This window comes from Vicugna pacos, chromosome 12, assembly GCF_048564905.1.
Source record: "Vicugna pacos chromosome 12, VicPac4, whole genome shotgun sequence".
In the NCBI taxonomy this organism is placed as follows: Eukaryota; Metazoa; Chordata; class Mammalia; order Artiodactyla; family Camelidae; genus Vicugna; species Vicugna pacos.
In genome coordinates this window covers 59479534-59500108 of record NC_132998.1, presented here as the reverse complement: position 1 = coordinate 59500108, position 20575 = coordinate 59479534, and the positions used below count along the sequence as shown (strand labels likewise).

Here is a 20575-nt window from a genome sequence, read left to right as displayed (position 1 = left end):
AAGGACTTTGCTCATGTTTAATAGTTGAAATATTTTCATTTTAGTTTGTATTTCTTTGATTATTAGTGAGGAATAACCTTTCCCCAGATGTTTGTAGTTGTTTCATAGTTTTTGACCATTCATTTCATTTTCTTTCTCACTAAAACATCATTTTTACAGTTCTTCCACAAATACTCAAGAGTTTCTTACATGTCTCTCACCTTTAGTTCTGTGGATAAGGGGCTGGATTAGGTCAAGATTGGTTTTCTTTTACTTTGTTATTCTTTGATTCTTGGTGTGTAAGTCTGTGGAATTGGGAATTTGAAACGAAACTGATAAACTCTGATGACTATTTTTTAAGGACCAGCTCACATCATCCTTCCCCTAAGAAGCAATTCAAGTCTCTTATAACCAGAACTAATTGCTGCTGCTTTTACATTTGTGTAGCTCATTGTTCATACTCTTACTTAGTACTTCATTTTTTCCCTTTTTAATTGTTGGTTAGAGATTTTCTACTCTACTCCATTATAAGGCCCTTAAGGGCCAAGGCAGTGGCTGTATGGTTCATCCTTGTCTTTGTGACCCCATTCGTGTTACACTGTGCATAACAACAGTATTTCAGATATACTGTATGAATGAGTTGGCTGTTTATATTTACAGCTGTCATAGCCCGTAACATTTACTATACTTTGAAAAGTTAGCTGAAAGTATACCTTCATCTGTCCTGCGGCCAGGAAGTAGAATACCTATGGTAATATGTGATTCTCCCAGGTTTGCAGGTCTTGACTGGGTTTTTCATCAGTAAGGTTGTGGTCACAGGAAATGGAAGCTGCCCAGGACCTGTAACAACTTGCCTGCGTGCTGGGTTCTGTTATCTTTTAGGTGTTTTCACTTTGCCCAACACCATGTGTCTGGGGGAGAGACTTTACTGGTTGAGACCTGTAAAATTTCAGTGTGATAATTACATCTTTGTAGAGCTGAACCTCAGTAAACTTCTGCATGCACTTGTAAGAACCCAAATCAGAAATGAACAAGGGAATAGGATTACATTTCTGTGTTCTGAAATCCCACAGAGATCACAAAAAGGCATTTTTAATTTTGTGTGTACCTGTCTATACTATATTCTAACCTAGGAATTGGTATCAGTTGTTAGCGAAGCTGACCGCTTTCAATGCTTAAAGGATTGCCTGTTTTCTTAGGTGAGCCAGGCTGTCTTGTTTCTTTGGTTTCTTCTACTCATCCCCTACAGTTTGAGCATTTTCATTGTCATTGTCATTTAATATTCCTGAGGTTACAGTTGTGGGTGTCCTTATTCATGCTAACCCTATACTTCAGTCCTGTGGATAATTGTAGTCTGCCTCATGTAGTTTTCTATATAATAATACCTTCAGCATGTGTTCTAATGAAAATAGTAGCAGCCTTTTCTGGGTAGATAGGGATTCTTTTGTTGTTATCAACTTTTCCCATAATGTTAGAATTTTCTGCGATACATAGGGCTTTTCATTCCATTTGGCTTACATTTATGAATGCTGTCACATGTCAGACACTGACCTAGACCTGTTAATACAGAGACAATAAGCTATGTGGTAAGAGCAGTAATGGAGGTGGGCACAGATTTTGGGGGCGCATCAAAGAGGGTATTTAGCATATCCATAGAGGGTGTGATCAGGGAAGGCTTTCTAGAGAACACAGCACTTCAACTGAGTTTTGAAGGATGAATAAGAATCAGTTGGTAACAAGAATATTTTTTAGTTAAGGCAAGGCTGGAGAGAAGGAGCAAAGGTAAGAAGCTATTGCTGAAGTACATGCTACCACCTGTGAAATACTCTGATGAAAAACATGAGTTGAATCACGACTCTATCTAACTTCTAATTTACTGGAAATATAGAGGATGGAGCAGCATGTTAAATGACACCAGTTGTGATACGGTTAGCAAAATCCAAAATGTGGGAAAACAATGGTTATTTTCAACAAATAAACCACAAGAAAATAAAAGAGGAAGTGGGAATCTGTAGATTAAAAGAGACACATCAATGAAACGTGATGTGTTGTCCTTTTTGGACTCTGATTTGAATAAATCAACTCTAAAAAATTTATGAGACAGTAGGGGACATTTGAACATCTATTGGATAGTTGATGATATTGAGGAATTTTTAAAAATCTAGATGTGGTAATGGTATTGTAGTTATGTTAGGAAAATAATTATTATCTTTTGGATATACAGAATAAAGATGAAATTAGATGATGCCTAGAATTTGCTCCAGAGTGGTCTGATATTGGCTGGGTGCTGGGGGAGTTGGCATGTATTGATAAATTTTGAACTAAGTGTCAGGGTACATTAGCTGTTTATTATGCCATTCTTTCTACCTTTGTGTATGTTTGAACTTCTCTATAATGTTTTTAAAAACCTGTTATTATACTCCAGGCAAGAAATAAAAAATTGGGGACCTAAAATAAAGCATTGGTTGTAGGGATGGAACAAAAAGGTTGGATTTGAGGAAGAAATTATAAGATAATTAGTTATACTTAGATGTTTGGGGTTGGAGGAAGGGTAGTCTAAGTTTATAGTTTAGGACCACAGTACTGTTACCTAAGATGGGACAAATGGAATCAATGTATCTTGAGAGGTTGGTGCAGAGTGATGAAATTGGAAGTTTGCTTTTGTACACACTGAATTTAGGGATAGCCAAGCCAGGTAGAGATCCATAGTTGGTAGCTTACAAGTAAAGACAGAGCTAGATAAGCATCACTAAGTAGGTGGTAGTTAACCTTAAGAAAGGATGAGATTGCCCAGGGAGACTATGTGGAGGAAGAAAGGAAGGGGGTGCCCCTGAGAGGAGCAGAGAAAGAGGAGCCATTTAGGATTTTGAGAGGAAAGGTCAGAGAGGCAGGAAAGTAGAATTTTTAAAGAAAATCAAGGAAATAGGAAGTTTTAAGATTAGGGAAACTATGACAAATCCAGTAGGAAGGTCATGTAGTGTATGAACTTGTCTAGTTCCTCTTGACTATGCACATTAAAGATCTTTGGGGAGCCAGTGCAGGGTGGGAAAGCTTTATGAATAAACTATATTAATATCCTGCAGTTGTTACATCCCTTTGGAGTGGATTAATAGAGACTGTAGATAGTATTAAATTTGTGTTAATTAGCTAGAGTTATGATTAAAGGCAAAAGAGCTTTTATTTTATTGGAAATTAAGATCATGACCCTTCATTCCCTTGGTGCCCTCAACTTGAAAATCATGTTCACTTGTGCAGAGACCTTTTCAAAGTTTGCTTAAGTTCTCTCTCTATGAAATTTTGCTAATTTGCACAAAGATTAGTGAACTCTGAAACTGCCATAAGAGTTCAGACTTTTGAAATTGTGAAACCTATTTTAAATCCAGTTTTCACAGTGAGTCTGTTGTTGAGCTGATACTCTTCAGGATAAATGCAGAATCTTAGCAGTAGGCAGATTATGTTATTTATTGTTTCTTTTTTCAAGATTAATTTTTTGGATCTTCTGTTTTAAAAATTATTTTTCTTTTTTTAGTTCCTTTTATCCTAAACTGCAGGTGAAATAATGGGTATGGAATTGCTGTGAAAAAGTTAAACCAGTTGAAATGTGATGTGTTAATGTTACTATCACCACATGATTATCAGTACTGTATCTCTGTGCGGCTGGGATATTGACAGTTGCGGCATTCTGAGCACTCTTCTACAGTGAAGAGAAATGTTTTGGCAGGAGGGAAACAGTCTTCTGCCCTTCCTGCCATCTTCCGTGCAGGAATCTTATAATTTGTATTTATTTTCCTATAAATACAGAACTGTGAGAAGTTGTTTCATTTGAAAAACCCTCACACAGCAAATTGTACAACCCACATATGGACAAAGGAATGACTCAAGCTTTTAGAGATGCTTTTCCTTTCGTTGGTAACCTCTGACCAGACTATCACATAGTCTGAGGGTTGAAATTTACCCATTTTCATAAGACTGTTTGAGAGCTTGGTTGCACGAAGGGGCTGGTGAGAATGCTTCTGTCTGCCCAGAGCAGCATTTAGCCCACACTGGCTGCCACTCCGTGTTGCCTGTTGAGTCATTCCCACAGTTCTATATAGAGCTTTTCTGGCTTTTCCTTTAAACATGATGTTCTTGGAGTGAGAAAGAAAGGAAATTTCTCTCTCCTCCACAGAATCTGCCCTACCCCAGATCTGCACTGCCTTCTCTTTTCTAATAACAGAATGTTGCCCTCAATCATTCTGAGATGATTTTCTCTTTTAAGGTCTCTTAGTGCTTTCATTTGTCATTTGTTTGACTATGTAAGCATTAAGGCATTTGCTGGGCTGAGTTTGCCCAGTAGGCTTTCAAGATACAGGCTGCTACTTAACCAGAAAGACTGAGGAATTCTAGCTAAACATACCAAAAATGGATTTCCAGTTTTCAGCTATTTAAAAGTCAATCAAGTATGCTAAAAGGCATCTTAATATCCTTATTATGAGTATCAGTAAAAAGTACTGTGGAGGGAATGAATGAGTCCTTAATTTTGGATAAGTGAAAATTGCTGTAGTTTGAAAGGATTTTAATTTGTTTTTGCAATGGAAGGTTAAGTGTCCGTGTTCCTTTTTATTCAGAAGATCCTTCTCTGTGTTAGTGGACAAAGGATTGAAGTTTCTTTATCAGGAAAGGAAAATTCTTATATATTGAAACTGTCTTATATATTCTAAACATCCAGCAAGATCATAAAGCATTTTAGAAAAGTCAGGTAACACCATGAAACTGCCTATTCTCAGGTCTCATGTCTTACACAGGCACAAGTAAGGAGTTCTTTCTAGGGGGTTGGCAGATCTGAAAGACAGATTATAGCTCCGGAATGTTTCGGATGACTTTTTGAAACAGATATTTTAATTGGAGTGGGGGTGGAAAAATATTTGTGCTTCTGTAGTTAAATATTCAACTTCCTTAGCCTGTTATTTATAAATATCACAGATAAAAAAGCCATTGGAAGTCTTTTTCCGAAACTAATTCACCATACGTATTTCTTTGTATTTATGTGTTTATATGTGCCTAATCCCCATCCCCACCTCCCATTAATGGGTTAGCAGTAGGGCTCTGTCTTTCACAAGATTGAGTTGTTTGGGTCGTGTTTAATCTGTTGCTGTAAACTGCATTAGCAGCACAGTACCTTATACTAAGCTTTTGAACAAAACCTCTTCCTGAAAAGAGAAGGGGAAGAAAGCAGTGGATCTGTTTTCTGAAGGTCTCTTTCTGTATGTCTCTCCCCTCCCCCCAGAGACGAATAGCAAGGGGAGGAGCTCACTCACTGTTCTAACCACACTTCGTATGTCTTGACTTGAGTGCTTTTTGGTTTCCTGTCGGCAGCAATTCAATTCTGTGCCATCTTGACTTGCCTGAAGGGTGGATAAATTGGTAACTGCACTTTATGCAGGGGAGTGAGTTCTCACAGCCCGATTTGAGCGTGAGGCATGAGATTGAATTTATGAAAGCTTCGGTAGCCTCTGAAGACAACATCTTTCTTCTGTGACTTCGAATTTTTTCCTCATATTTGTGGGCTGTTGTTTCTGAGAAGAATCTGTCATGACGCTACTGGAACCTGAGATGTTAATGATGGCAGTACAGTCCGGTAATTCCCATATTTCCTGCAAATCCTATTTGCCATAGGTTTCTTAAAAAATGTTGGGCATCTTTGTATGAGGTTTGGATAGAGGTGGGGAGGAAGATGGAGGGTAAACATAAATTGTCCAGTAAATGTACTGCATTTTCAGGTTTTTATTGTAAAAACTATTAATATTTTTTTCCTAATGGATATTCAGACACAGCTTTGAATTAGATGCTTACTGATCTTAAAACTGTTCGATGAGAAGACATATGTGAGAAAAAAACTATTTGCCTTCTTTAATGAAGTATTTTTTTAGTCCGTGGTGCTGCTTTTAATGAAGGATATTTAAATTACTTTTGCTGTTTTATATAGTACTGTCTTTAATCACTAATCTATGCTTTTCTTTTTGTCTCTTTGTGAAAGCGTGCCTTAAAATTTTTTCTTAGCTATTCTCTTTTTTCCTTCAAGTTTTTAATTTTTTTTCATTGGTTTTTAAAAAATTGAAGTATAATCAGTTACAGCCTGTCAGTTTCTGGTGTACAGCATAATGCCCCAGCCAGCTGTTCTTTCTCTTTTGCGGTAAACCTTTGGGTCTCATCTTTTGGTTCTTTGGAAATGTTCTTGATAACATGAAGGATTGGGACTCTAAGTTTTAGAGATGGGGAAGTTTGAGCAAGGAGGCAATCAACAGAAAGAGTGCAGGATTTTAGAAATTCTCTCTCTTAAAAACAGTTTTCCTAATTCATAAGTGTCTTAAAACATTTTAAAATTCCACTTTGTTTTTAATGATTTCTTTCACTTTTAGTACTCTTAAACTTCTAAGTTAGATATCTAAAAATAGGGAATGTTCTTTCGTTATTTTTAGACTTCTGCTAAAATGTAGTCTGTAGTGTTTTCTTATTTCAGAGCATATCTTGAAAGATTCATACAAGTGGCATTTGGGGACCTCTTCCCATCCACTGGCCTTCACTCAAAGGAAAATTAGACTCCTTGGTTCTGGCAGATACTGTCTCTGGCAGAACTGGTCTCACTGTTCTCCTCAGGGAGCGCTTAGATAGTATGTTGAAAGACACAGATATCCATCTGAAGCCAGGATCAGATACTATCAGGTTACACTTTATGGACAGGATGGGGACAGAAAGGAGAGATATTACTACTGTTCTTTCTGGTTTTACAAATAAGATCATGATGAGTCATTTATTAGTTCTTTCTTTTCATATATGCTATGCATTCCAGGTTGCCTTTCCTTTTCCTCCCACAGATCTTTGTGTTCTAAACAAGATGATGCTTATCTGAATGTTTCCCATCTGTCTTTGATGAAATAGTTCCCAGTTAAACTGACTTGGATTTTTTTTCCTGCTCTGTATTCTAGTTGTCCGCTGTATGTGGGCAAGTCCATATTTTATTTTAGGAAGTAGAAGTTAGCATTTGAATTCCCTCTCCATTCTTTGATTATGTTGTTACTTACAGATCATCCCAGTCCAGTAACTTTTCTTAATAACGGTTAAGACTATTTGCTTTCCTTTAAGGGGAGTCTTACTGTTTCTAGCTGAGTAAAGGAAAGGGACTTACTTTATATATCCTTATCTTACTTTTCCTATGACATATGTTGGGTAGGGCTAGCTGCCCATCTGTTGGACCAGCTACTTCATAAAACTTTCAAAGGATAATAGGTAAGACAAGGATGGATGAAATTGACAAGGGTGGTAGCTACAGGTAGAATGAAAGGTCTGCAGAGAATAGCATGTATAGTAGACGTATGTACCTCTTTTTTTTTTTTTTTGCATATGTTCATAAAAGTAGAGAAACTGAAACAGTAGCAAACTGATTTCTCTAGTACTTGTGGTTCCTAAATATTCAGAAACTTTAATACTGTGTTGTTTTGTAAAATTGCTATTGTTTTCTTCTGAAGCTACAACCATTACACTGGATTGTAATAGTAAATGACAGCTATCTCTATGACATGAAATGAAGAGACATCTCTTCAATTAAAAAAAAAAAAGCATCTCTTTTGAAGCCTGAATTTTAAAAAGCCTACCATTCCTTCTAAAAAGTCCCAATACCTCCATTTAAAAAAAAAAAAGGAAAGAAAAATAAATAAGTAAACCAAATTAACCTGCCTCCCCCAAAAAGGCAAGGCATCAAGACATTTAGACTATCTGTGTGAGCTGTAGGTTTTCCAGCAATAAAGTATTTGGATCTCTATGAATATGTGCTTTATAGGGGAAACTACTATTTAATGAAATTTTTAAAGCAATGAAACCCCTTTAGGCAAGATACAAGATGGAAGGTCTTTACTCTAAATTAAACTAAAGGTACTGAATATTACAGCAGCGTTCCAGGGTGTATTGTGTATTTATTAACAGTTTTCAGTTAGTGTTTGGAGCTTGGAGATTTGGGTGAGGTATACTTGCACATGAAGTCTTTCATCCTCCTCACTGCTGGTGGTCTCTTTCTGACCCTTTGAAATCCAGTTCAGATGCTGCCTTTCTGTGAGACTTCTCTGGATAGAATCAGCTCTCCCTTCTCTCTGTTCCTGCAGCACCACCTTTACAATGCAGACTATTTATCTTTTTTTATGTCTTCCTAATTAGATTGTTAGCTTTTCAAAGGCAGTATATTCATCTGTATATTGGCTTCTGACATTGGCACAAGGTAGACACTCAGTTTGTGTGTGTGTATGTTTTAATGAATGAAGAAATCTGGTGTGGCATACTTCCCCTAGAAAATAGGTGTAAACCTTTTAAATCAAGATTTTATAGAAGTATTTTAAGATCTGTTCTAGTATTAAGACATGAATCCTTTAACCATTGTCCTGTATGTTAGCCAGGTCTTGCCCAAAGCATGTGCACTTGAAAGCATGGCTTTCAGAACTGAAGTTCTTCCACATCTCAGGATGTGCAGTGATCTCCTGTGATGTGTACTGCTAAATCTAAGTGTCCTGATCTTCTGAGCAAGCCACAGTTTGGGGATTAAAGCATCTGTCACCACTGTGGAAACCTATCTAGATCACAGTGATTAGAAAACTAATTATCTGAGATGGACATTTAGGATTTCTAAAGCTAAGGTTAGAGGAATATTGGGGCACAGCATTGACTCTGGTGTATTTTAGAACAAAAGAATGCTGGGCTCTTGAGAGCTTTGTAAGGCTTTGGCTGGGCAGGCTGTGTCCCTGCATCCAGTCCGTGCAGTCTTACTAGTTTATAACTCTGCAACATTGGGTCATAGTTCCCCAGTAGAGAAAAGGATTGAAGCAGTTTCCTAGGTTTGTTTTGGTCACATGTCACACACCTGATCTTAATGAGGCACAGTTAGGGAGCTGGTTTGTTCTTTCCGTCTCACCACTCTAGTTAATGTGTAGAATCTCCCTGGAGGACTATAAGAAACTAACAGTGGCTGCCTCAGGGAAGGGGGATGGAGAGTTGGGTGATAGGAATGGAAGAGACTTTTTGTTCTTTTAAGTTCATTATGCTTATGGAATAGCCTGTAATTGTGAAAGAATATATAGAATACATTTTACAACAGTATATAGTGTACACAAACCCATGGAGACATTATCCAACCTAACAAATACAGCATAATATACACTGAAGTCCTTTAAGTACCCTGTTTGATTTGTTCATTAGAAAACTGTTGTTAGTTTATGCCTTTAAAATTTTTTATGTTTGTACCACATACATGCTGCCATTCAAAAATATTAAGTAATTAATAATTAATAAAATTCTTTCCTCAGTCCACTTACTCTCTCATCCCTTAATGTCTGTATACTTAATTCCTGCATAATTATTTAAATTTTAGTTCCCTGATAATTACAGTTTACCTCTGACCTGTATATTTTATAGTAGTATGGGTTGGAGAGAGAGAAGTAGTAATTCATAAAAATTAAGGTTGAAGGAAGATGATGGACAGTCAGTTTTTGCCCTTTTTGGTGATGCGTTAATTATTTAAGGAAGGGCCCTCTGGGTTCACATCACTCAGAGGTCTACAGAGATGGTGAAAAACTCCAGAACCTTCCATAGTAACTACCTTTTGGGTCCACTGATATTCTAATATTAATATGGGCTTTTAAGATTTATGTTTTTGTTTATATTCAAGAAATTTTAGAGCTTGAAGGAAATCTTAGGTATTTTCTTGTCCTCTCCTTTATTTAAGATGAGGAAATTGGCCTGTTGAGGTTTTATTTCCTGAAGTCACATAATTAATTAGTAGCAGAGATGCAAGGAAGAGTCATTTCTTTACCCCCATTGCAGTGCTCTTTCTGCTATAACGTACTTACAAAGAAACCAAAAGACCTTTGATGTATGAGGTTATTTATAATTTCCCCCAGAGATCTTGGTTTTCTTTTGAGTTTTTCCATTGCAGGTTTTTATCGCTACTCAGACTGACTCACATCTTAAGAGGTAGAGATAAAAACCAGTGTCCACCTCCTGCCTCTGAGAAGTGAAGTCAGATGCTATGGGCCCTGTGGTTCTCTGGTGGACCTCCTTCTTGCCCTGCCTTCTCTGGCCTGGGTGATGACCTCATACCTTGATGATGATCTCAGAAGACAGGTAGGCAGACAGACAGCTGTTGTCATCAGTATTCTGGGTTACATCTTACTGCTCTTTCTCTGACTCATTGATTTATCTGAGGTCTCTTTAGAGTTAGGACCCAGATCAAAGGAATTTGAATTCATCTGTCTCTCTTTTTTTCTTTCCTTTTGTTTCCTTTTGGATGAGGCAGCTGTCAAGACCATGAACCACAGTTTTAGCTTTATTAGAACAGTGCCAAATTAAATAAAGATGAGTCTCATACAGTTTTGTTTTTTTTGGAACTTCACTTCTGTGATTACCACATGCATTATTTTTGAAAGGATTTTCTTTATAATAACAAGGAAAAAAACACTAAAAACCCTGCTCTGCCATCAACAACAAAAAGCAGCGTTCTCTGCCTTGCTCCCAGCAAGCTAAAGGGCAGTTCCAGGCTAGGCACATGCAGTTACGGGTCTGGGACAACGTTAATCTCACGGCAGCCATGTAAATGGGGTGGTGACAGCAGTCTGGTAAGTCCAGAGGGCCTAGAAAACAGGTGTATGTGGCAATTACATAGTGAAAATAAACTCAGTAGTGAAATTTTTATAGTGTGTCATAATTTTAAAGTGTTTTTATGTATATTATCTTATTTGGTCTTCACAACTTTAAGATATCTGTATCTTCACACTTTACAGACATGAAAACTGAGGCTCAGCGAGGCTTCAAGACACACAGTAAGAGATGGAACAGATATTTAATATTAGGTTTTTTACTTTGAACACCACTTACTTATATGTTCCATTTAAAATGAAGATCAGATCATATCCCTCCTCACTGAGAACCGGCCATTGGTTCTCATTCACGGAAAATGCCCAAGTCTTTCTGTTGCCCGCAAGGCCCTGCATGTTTTGGCCTCAGCCCTAGAGCTCCTTAACTGTGTTTCCTGCTCCTCTTTCCTTGCTCAGCCTATCCCAGCTGTGGTGGCCTCTCGACTGTCCCTGCACACCTCAGGGAACGCTCCTGTTGTAAGGGCTTTTCTACTTGGTATTCCTTCGTTCGGAGTACTTTCTGCTGGGTAGCCTCATGGCCTGCTCCTGCTTCAGATCCTTGTTCTAATGTCGCTTCCTCAGTTAGGCCTTCCCTGACCACCAACTTTTTAAAATTCTGCTTTTATTTTTCTTCATATCGCTTATCATCTGACAGAATACAGCTGTCCCTTAGTTTCCATGGGGATTGGTTCTAGGGCCTCTTCCACCCGCATACCAAAATCATGGATGCACAAGTCCCTTATGGCATATTATTTGCATATAACCTACGCATATTCTCCCATATACTTTAAATCATCTATAGATTACTTATAATACCTAACACAATGTAAACTAGTTGCCTGCACAGCAAATTAAGGTTTTGCTTTTTGGAACTTTCTGAAATTTTTTTCCGGATACTTTTGATCTGTGATTGGTTGAATACATGGATTCAGAACCTGCAGATACGGAGGACTGACTGTATGTGACTTATTTGTTTATTGGTTACTTCCGTTTTTCCCTACTCGAAAATAAATACCTCAAAATAGGAGACTTTTCTCGTTTGTTTTCTGCTGTGTTTCCAGTGCCTATAAGGATAGTGGTGCATAGTATGCACTTAATAATAGTTCTTGAATAAATGATTTAACAAAAAATTTGGAATATGTTTTAGGCAAGTATGTTCCTAAAAACATGACTTCCAGCTCTTGCGTAGCATGCACTGCAGTGTACTGTGTAGTTCTCCAGAGCTACACAATGGACGACATGTCAGCAGATTGAATGCAGTCTCACGTCTGAAGAGTCACTGTCTTAGTAAGTTGTACATTAAAGAGATTTGCAAAAATGATAAAATGATGGCACTCTACTATTTTTTCTTTTTTTGGAAAAGAATCATTTTTTCATAAAAATGTTATTTATGTTAACATGTAGTTGGGTTTATTACTGTTTTTTAAAGAAATGATAAATATTTTAAATGTTTTCAGTTTTAACTTCTTATATGATAAGTAGTGATGGATATAACCCACATAAACAAAAACTCTGTAGGAAGGTAACTGTTAACTGTAAGAGGGTAAAGGAGTCCTGACATCAAAATGTTTGAGAAGAATAAGAGCATAGACTTTGGAACCCAGATTCTTAGCTCTGCCACTACTACTTGCTGTGTGACCCTGGGCAAATTACTTAACCTCCCTGTGCCTGTTACCTCATCTGTTTTAAGAAAATAATAATGATAATAGTAGTAATACAACTTCAGAAAGTTGCTGTAAGTGTTAAATGAGTTAACATATGTAAAACGATTATAATAATTCCTGGCACATAACCAGTGCTATATGGTTTTTGATGTTATTGTGGTTGCTTTGTTTTTATAGTTGGGATTTTGAATACTATTAGGGGCAGATAGTTTTTTATTTTTTCCTGTGTACTCTGACACTTACCACAACTCTTGAAGATTAAAAAAAAAAAGTTTCTTCTTTAACCTTGAAATACTTCTGGGAATTAGTTCTAAGGGAAATTTAAAAGATGCATGAGACTTATATATAAGGATGCACATAGCAGTATTCTTTTATAATAGAAAAAAAAACAAAACAAAAACCAACAGAAGCAGCCTATTTTTTTTTAACAGTAGGGTATTGGTTAAACAACTTACGATACATTCATATGATTGGATACTAATGTAGTCACAAGATAATTTAAAGATGTGGGAAAATGTTTACCATTTATCCATATAATCCAAAAAAATGACTGTAAGGATATGCATAAGAATATTAATAGCTATCTCAGGGTAGTGGGATTTCATAGGGTTTTTTTTTCTTTAAGTTTTCCTGTGTCTTTCTAATGTTCCATCCTAAGTGTACATTTCTTTTGTATTCAAATAAAACACATACTAAATAGTTTGTGTGTGTGTACATGTAGGGAATTAATACAGGGAGAAAGTGACTGGAAGTGTAGAGTCTTGGGTTAGGAGCTAGAACTGTTGATTTGGGATTTCTGCATTCAGAGCACTCCACTGACCAAACAATGAGTGGTAAGAGGACACTCCATCCCATTAGGCTGTTCTTTCTGACCACTCTAGTTTGTATAAATCCCTTGTATACTTTTTGCCTTTGTTTTTATTTTGTAAGATTTATTGAAATTTATCTTTGCAGTGTTTCTATTAGGCCATGTTCTTGGCAGAGCTGTAGATCCTTCCTAACTTACTCTCAATTTGCTGAACCTTTCGGAAGCTTTTATAGACTAGAAACACACTAAGTTATTTTTTTGTTTTTGTTAAGTAAGAATAACCTGAGTTCTCTTAGGCATAAAACTCATGTTGCCTTATCTTTGCCCTGTAGATAGGAACTGAAGCATTTATGTTGAAGAAGTAAATGTTAATTAAATTGACCTTGATTTTCTTATTCTTATGAAAATCAATTAGACTATATTCCTCAAATCGATGCCGTAAGATTAATTTATAAAATATTTCATCGTGTAGCGTATTGAAAACTTACGGTGTTAACATTAATTAGGCTACCCAAACAGACACTGTGACCTTGCTAACACCTTGTGACACCTTGCTCCGCAGAGTGTGTTTCTAAGGACCAGCAGCATCTGTATCACCTGGGCGCTCGTTAGGAATGCAAGTCCCACACTCCACTTCAGACATGCAGTAGGAGTGTTTTAACAAAATCCTCAGGTGCATATTACAGTTGACAAGTATTGTTTCAACAGATATTTTTATTGACTTTGAGATGAACAGATGAAAGAAAGAAAGAAAGATGATCGGAGCGGGGAGGATATAGCTTAGTGGTAGAGCGCATGCTTAGCAGGCATGAGGTCATGGGTTCGATCCCCAGTACCTCCATTAAAAAAATAAGTAGATAAAATAAACCTAATTACCCCCTGTCCCCCCACCAAAGATGATCTGTTGGTATGTTTCCTGGGTAGTAAACACTTCTCAAAATGATCAAAATCAGAATATAGAATACAGTGGTTGGAAAGATTATATGATGTCTAATTAGTGTGGAAACATTGGATAAAATAGAATACAGAAAGGAAAACTTGCTTCTAGTACTATATTCTGCATTTGATAAATGTTCACAATTTGATACTTTTGGAGGGACCATTTTTGTGACTCTTGAAAGAAAGGACAAGTAGGTTTCTCCTTGGCATTCTAGAATGTTTAACTGGAAAGGGATCTTAGAGATAACCTGATGCAAAACCTTCATTTTACAGACGAATACACTGGGGGCTAAGAATGTTCAGTGACTTACCTAAGATCACATAGCTTGGACTCCTCTTGTTCTGATTTTTAAAGCATTGCTCTTTGCACCTCCTGTGCCACCCATCTGTATTGCTGAAGGCCATATTGTTAGTTGCTTCTTTTGCTTCTTGGTGGAAGCCATAGTGAATGACTATGAGTGAGAATACATCCAACATACCTCACAGCAACTTGGGAGAATGGTGGGGGCTTACTCTCTTTCCTTTCTGTGTGAACTCATATAATAACTTCAGAAAAAGACATCTATTTGTTGTCAGGAAGTTAAACTGCTTCTTGTCTGAACCAGTGAACCTTGCTGCTCAGGCCTGAGTTGGGAAGGTGCAGGGTTGTGGGGGAAGGTGTGGCAATTTTCTGTTCTGCTGAAATGGTAGTGGTTTGGAGTATTTAGAAGGAGTGTTATTTTATTTTTCTTTCTATTCTTCATTTAAATGAAAATGTATAAATCAGTAAAGGACACCTTTTAAACCAAGAATGCTGAAAGAGCTGGCTATCTGTATGCAAAACAAAAACAAAGACATTGACTCTTACCTCAGACCATACACAAAAAATTCACTCAAAGTGGGTCATAGACCTAAATGTAAAAGCTAAAGGACATAAAAACATGAACTATAACAGAAAAATTCTTAAATTGGATTTTATCAAGTTTAGACACATTTCTTCCTCTTTGTACATTGTTGAGAAAAGACCAGCCATAAAGTGGGAGGAAATACTTAAAATACATTTAACTGACAAAAGGCTTGTATCTAGAATATATAAAGAACTCTTAAAACTTGATAATAAGGAGACAACCTCATTAAAAAAATGGGAAAAGACTTGATCATACACTTCAAAAAATATGTAAATGGCCAGTGAGCACATGAAAAGATGCTCAGCATCATTGGCCATGAGGGAAATGCAAATTAAAACCACAATGAGATAACCACTATACACCCACTAGAATAATTAAAATGTAAAAGGCTGACAGCACCAAGTGTTGACAAGGATCTGGAGCAACAGGAATTTGTGCACTGCTGGTGGAATGTAAAATAATATAATCACTTTGGAAAACAATTTGACACTTCATGTAAAGTTAAACGTATACCATATAACCCAGCAATCCTATTCCTAGGTCTTTACCCAAGAGAAATGGAAACACATATTCATATTTGTACATGAAGGTTCATAGCACCAATAATTCCAAACCGGAAACAATCTAGATGTCCATTAACAGGTGAACGGATAAATTGTGGTACATCCTTAAAGTGGAAACTTACTAATAATAAAAATGAACAAATCACTGATGCATTAAAAAAGATGAATGAATTTCAAAAATACTATGCTGAATGTAAGAAGCCAGACTCAAATGAGTATAAACTGAATGATACCATTTATGTAATATTCTTAAAAATTCAGGCTGTAGAATACTACTAACAATTTTTTTTTAAAGGAGCAAACTATTAATACATAAAACACCCTGGACAACTCTTCGGAGAATCATGCTGAATGAAAAAGCAAATCCCAAAAGGTTACATACTACATGATTTCATTTGTGTAACATCCTTGAAATGACAAAATTATAGTTATTGAGAATGGATTGATGGTTGTCAGGGGCTAAGGATAGGGTGATGCTGTGAGGAAAGTAGTTGTGGCTGTTAAAGGTCAACATGAGGGATCCTTGTAGTGATGGAATGTTTTGTGTCTTGACTGTATCAGTGTCAATATCCCGGCTGTAATGTTGCACTGTAGTTTTGCAAGATGTTATCAAGGGGAACAGGGTGAAGGATAAACTGGAACTCTGTATTATTACTTACAACTGAGTGTGAATCTATAATTATCTTAAAATAAAAAGTTTTGAAAAATGCAGTTTGGCATTTTTTCAAAAAGTTAAACAGAATTACCATATGACCCAGAAATTCTACTCCTAGGTATATACCCAGGAAAATTGAAAACATCTATCCAGGCAAACACATGTATGCAGATTTTCATAGAAGCATTAGCCTAAAGTGGAAACAAGCCAAATATCCATTATTTGATGAATGAATGGACAAACAAAATTTAGTATATCCTCACAACAGAATACTATTCACCAATAAAAAATGAACAGAGTACCGATATATATTCTATAAAATGGATGAACCTTGGAAACATTACGCCAAGTGAAAGAAGATAGACACAAAAGGCCACATGTTGTATAATTCCATTTATATGAAATGTCCAGGATAGGCAAATCCATAGAGATAGAAAAGATTAGTGGTTGCCAGGGCCTGGTCAAGGGGGTTGGGATGGCGGTGGGGAATGACTGGTAATGGATACAGATTTCTTGGGGGTAATGAAAATGTTCTGGAGTTAGAGAGTGGTGATGGTTGTACAACTTTAGAAATATATTAAAAACTACTGAATTGGGATTGAATAGTATGTGAATTATTTCTCAAAAATAAAGTCTGAGGTAAAAAATTCAGGTTTCTCTAGAGTGACAGCCTATCAGTTGTTGCCTGGGGCCAGAAGTAGAAAGGGAAGTTAACTACAAAGGAGTGTAAGAGAACTTGAGGGGATGGAACTATCTTGTTCTGTATCTTGATTGTTACAGTGGTTATACAGACATTTACATTTGTCAAAACCCATTGAACTGTATGCTTAAAATGAGTGAAGTTTATCACATCTAAATTACACTTCAATAAAATTGACTTTAAAGATTTGTAAAATTATCTCTAATTGTTTTAAGCTTAAAGTCACCTTTACATTAAAACTCTTTTAATACAAGGCTAAAGACTAAAAAAGTAACTTAGTGGGGAGGGTATAGTTCAAGTGGTAGAGCTCATGCTTAGCATGCATGAAGTCCTGGGTTCAATACCCAGTACCTCCTCTAAAAATAAATAAATAAAGGTCACCCACCCCCCGACAAAAAAAAAAAAAGTAACTTAGGGACCCTGGCTTCTATTGCCAAGTTCTATCTCCCTTTCCATCTAGTCAGTTTACAAAGTAAAATTAGATTGATCATTTTCAGTCAGGCTGTGCTCTTATGCTTTTGAACTAACATGATTCTCTTTCTGTGCTTTTGAAAGCCCATGAGTGGGTGTGATTATTCTAAGTTTTTTTTAAGTTTATGGAACATTCTGTTAGCTTTTGTTGCTGTCTTCCTTTATGTACAATGGAGGAATGTTCCATTGGGTATAACAAACTAGGTTGATTGCCTTTCATTTCCAGCCACTCAGGAGCACTCTGAGCTAATTTGGGCACTAGGAGATTGGAGTTTAAATTACTCTTGAAGGAAGTAAGCCAAAAGGAGAAAAGAAGGTAGTGCTGCTAGGTAATGCTTTAAAAAAAAAATCAACAACAAAACTCCAAGTGTGTGAACTTCATTCCCACCCTGATCGCTTATCAGAAAGTGTGCTCTATTACACAGACCTTTCAAGGTTTGAGAACAGTTTTGGAAGATAATCTCTAAGTTAGAAAGACCAGCTCTGTGTGTGGCTCCGAGCTTTCTCTCTGAGCTTTCCTTCCTTCACCCTCACTCATTTCTTGGGCCTGACCATGCCTAAACCCAGAGCTAGAGTATTTCCCATTTAAAATTCTCCACAAGTGGACAAATCTTTTATTATTTCCCTTAAGCATAGCCAAGACAGCCTTATATTTTATTTTATTTTTTTATTTTATTTATTTTTAAACATCTTTTATTGATTTATAATCATTTTACAGTGTTGTGTCAAATTCCAGTGTAGAGCACAATTTTTCAGTTATACATGAATATATATACATTGTCACATTTTTTTCTCTGTGAGCTACCGTAAGATCTTATGTATATTTCCCTGTGCCATACAGTATAATCTTTTTTTAAACATTTTTTATTGATTTATAATCATTTTACAATGTTGTGTCAAATTCCAGTGTTCAGCACAATTTTTCAGTCATTCATGGACATATACACACTCATTGTCACATTTTTTCCTCTGTGATTTATCATAACATTTTGTGTATATTTCCCTGTGCTATACAGTATAATCTTGTTTATCTGTTCTACAATTTTGAAATCCCGTGTATCCCTTCCCACCCTCCGCCCCCTTGGCAACCACAAGTTTGTATTCTATGTCCATGAGTCTGTTTCTATTTTGTATTTATGCTTTGTTTGTTTGTTTGTTTGCTGTTTAGATTCCACATATGAGTGATCTCATATGGTATTTTTCTTTCTCTTTCTGGCTTACTTCACTTAGAATGACAGTCTCCAGGAGCATCCATGTTGCTGCAAATGGTGTTATGTTGTCGGTTTTTATGGCTGAGTAGTATTCCATCGTATAAATATACCACATCTTCTTTATCCAGTCATCTGTTGATGGACATTTAGGCTGTCTCCATGTCTTGGCTATTGTAAATAGTGCTGCTATGAACATTGGGGTGCAGGTGTCATCCTGAAGTAGGGTTCCTTCTGGATATATGCCCAGGAGTGGGATTCCTGGATCCTATGGTAAGTCTATTCCTAGTCTTTTGAGGAATCTCCATACTGTTTTCCACAGTGGCTGTACCAAACTGCATTCCCACCAGCAGTGTAGGAGGGTTCCTCTTTCTCCACAGCCTCTCCAGCATTTGGAAGACAGCCTTATATTTTAAAAATAAATCATTAAAAACTAGTAGAGACTGGGAACTTTATTTAGTATCTTGTAATAACCTATAATGGAAAATAATATGAAGAAATATATGTATACTTGAATCACTTTGCTGTAGACCTGAAACTAATACAATATTGTAAATCAATAAAAAAAATCCTATTATGTATTAACATAGATAATGTGTTTTAAGAGAAATAACTCTTTTCCATAATAGTAAGAGGATAGCATTGTTTTACATTTTTGCAAATCTCTTTCATACATGGCTTAATAGAATAAAGAAAAAAAAAAACTAGTAGAAACCAAACAGGAAAATGCAACAAACCCCAAAACATAAGAGATGTCTTTCTTGAGTATGGAATTCTTAGTGGATTTTGTAAGAATTCCAGCAAAATATAAAAATATATTTAAAATAAAATAATGGTAACTAACACCATGGATTTACCATGTACCAGACAGTGTTCCAAACTCCTTACTATTAGCCCTTTTAATCCTTGCAGCAACTACATGAAATGGATGCTCTTATTATCCCATTTTACAGATGATGAAATTGAAAGGCAAAGTAGATAAAGAACATGTCCAGTGCCACACACCTGGTAAGTGGTAGAGCTGAGGTTGCACTAGATGGTCTGGCTTCAGAATCCATGCTTTTTACCGCTACGTCATACTGCTTTCCATGTGCACTTTAAATGTTTTTACTCCACAGTGATTATATAGCAGCCCTTGACAGGCCACCCAACTTGTCTAGGTTCCCTGTCCTGCTCTCTCAGTACATAGCTTACCTGTCTTTGTTACCCTCTTACCCCCCTGCCTTACCCCTCTTCCCCACCTGGAACACTATGACATAATTGTTAAAAACAAAAGCATTTCTAACATTTTCCTCTTTTGGAATATCTATATTAAATTCTGCTGTCCCAGATCTCATTTCTACATAGGGACGAGCTTTCCCCCTACATTTAACCCAATTAGAAAGCCTTCGTACAGGCCCTAACCTTTGCCTAGAAGCTTCCCTCTTTTTAACAGTGATTCTTGTACCTGTTTACAAAGATTAGAAGGGATGCTATTTTGAATAACAGTGTAGCAAGATGTTTGACTCTACACCCATGGCCAAAACCAGCGTCATATATTTGAAACTAAGCAAAACCTCTTGAGTGTCTTGCCATAAATGTGCATTAGAAGTTTTTTCCGATGTAGCAAATAGTTTCTGTGGGTAGGAAGTAAATTTAAACCTGTATGTCTTTAGAGTAGGAACATTTTCTGTATGATATCCTTGCTGGCTCTGATAAGAAAAAAGTTCCCCTTGCCCTCTTCCCCCTTCTCTTCTGAGCTCTGTAGTACAGAGCTTTCAGAACTTCTTAACGGCTGGGTTTTATATCTGCTAAGTTAGCCTATGAGATGTTTGCAGGTAATCTTCCGTGAAGTTTTGCTAAAGATCCCCTTTGCAGCTTGGCTTTTGGTCAGCTGACTCAATATTACTAAATTTATATTTAATCCCAACTAAAGTGATTAGTATGAATGCTCTCAGACTAAGTCTTGATAAATTTGAAGAAAAGATGTATTTTTGATGTACTCTTAGAATTTCCTAGCTGTTACATGGAAAGTGTTTGAGAATCTAGAAAAACATGTGGTCTCTACCT

General features: G+C 36.6%; 1 protein-coding gene across 2 annotated transcripts in view; it reads left to right on the top strand.

Annotated features, from left to right (window-relative positions):
* The first annotated feature begins 5379 nt into the window (after window positions 1–5379).
* Window positions 5380–20575, top strand: part of MRTFA (myocardin related transcription factor A) — a 91576-nt gene continuing 76380 nt past the window's right edge. The window contains exon 1 of one of the 2 annotated variants that reach the window (XM_072973569.1): window positions 5380–5596. In XM_072973569.1, coding sequence (XP_072829670.1) covers window positions 5551–5596 — 46 coding nt within the window. In that variant the 5' untranslated portion in view covers window positions 5380–5550. The remainder of the gene's footprint in view (window positions 5597–20575) is intronic. The other variant, XM_072973568.1, reaches the window with a different exon arrangement.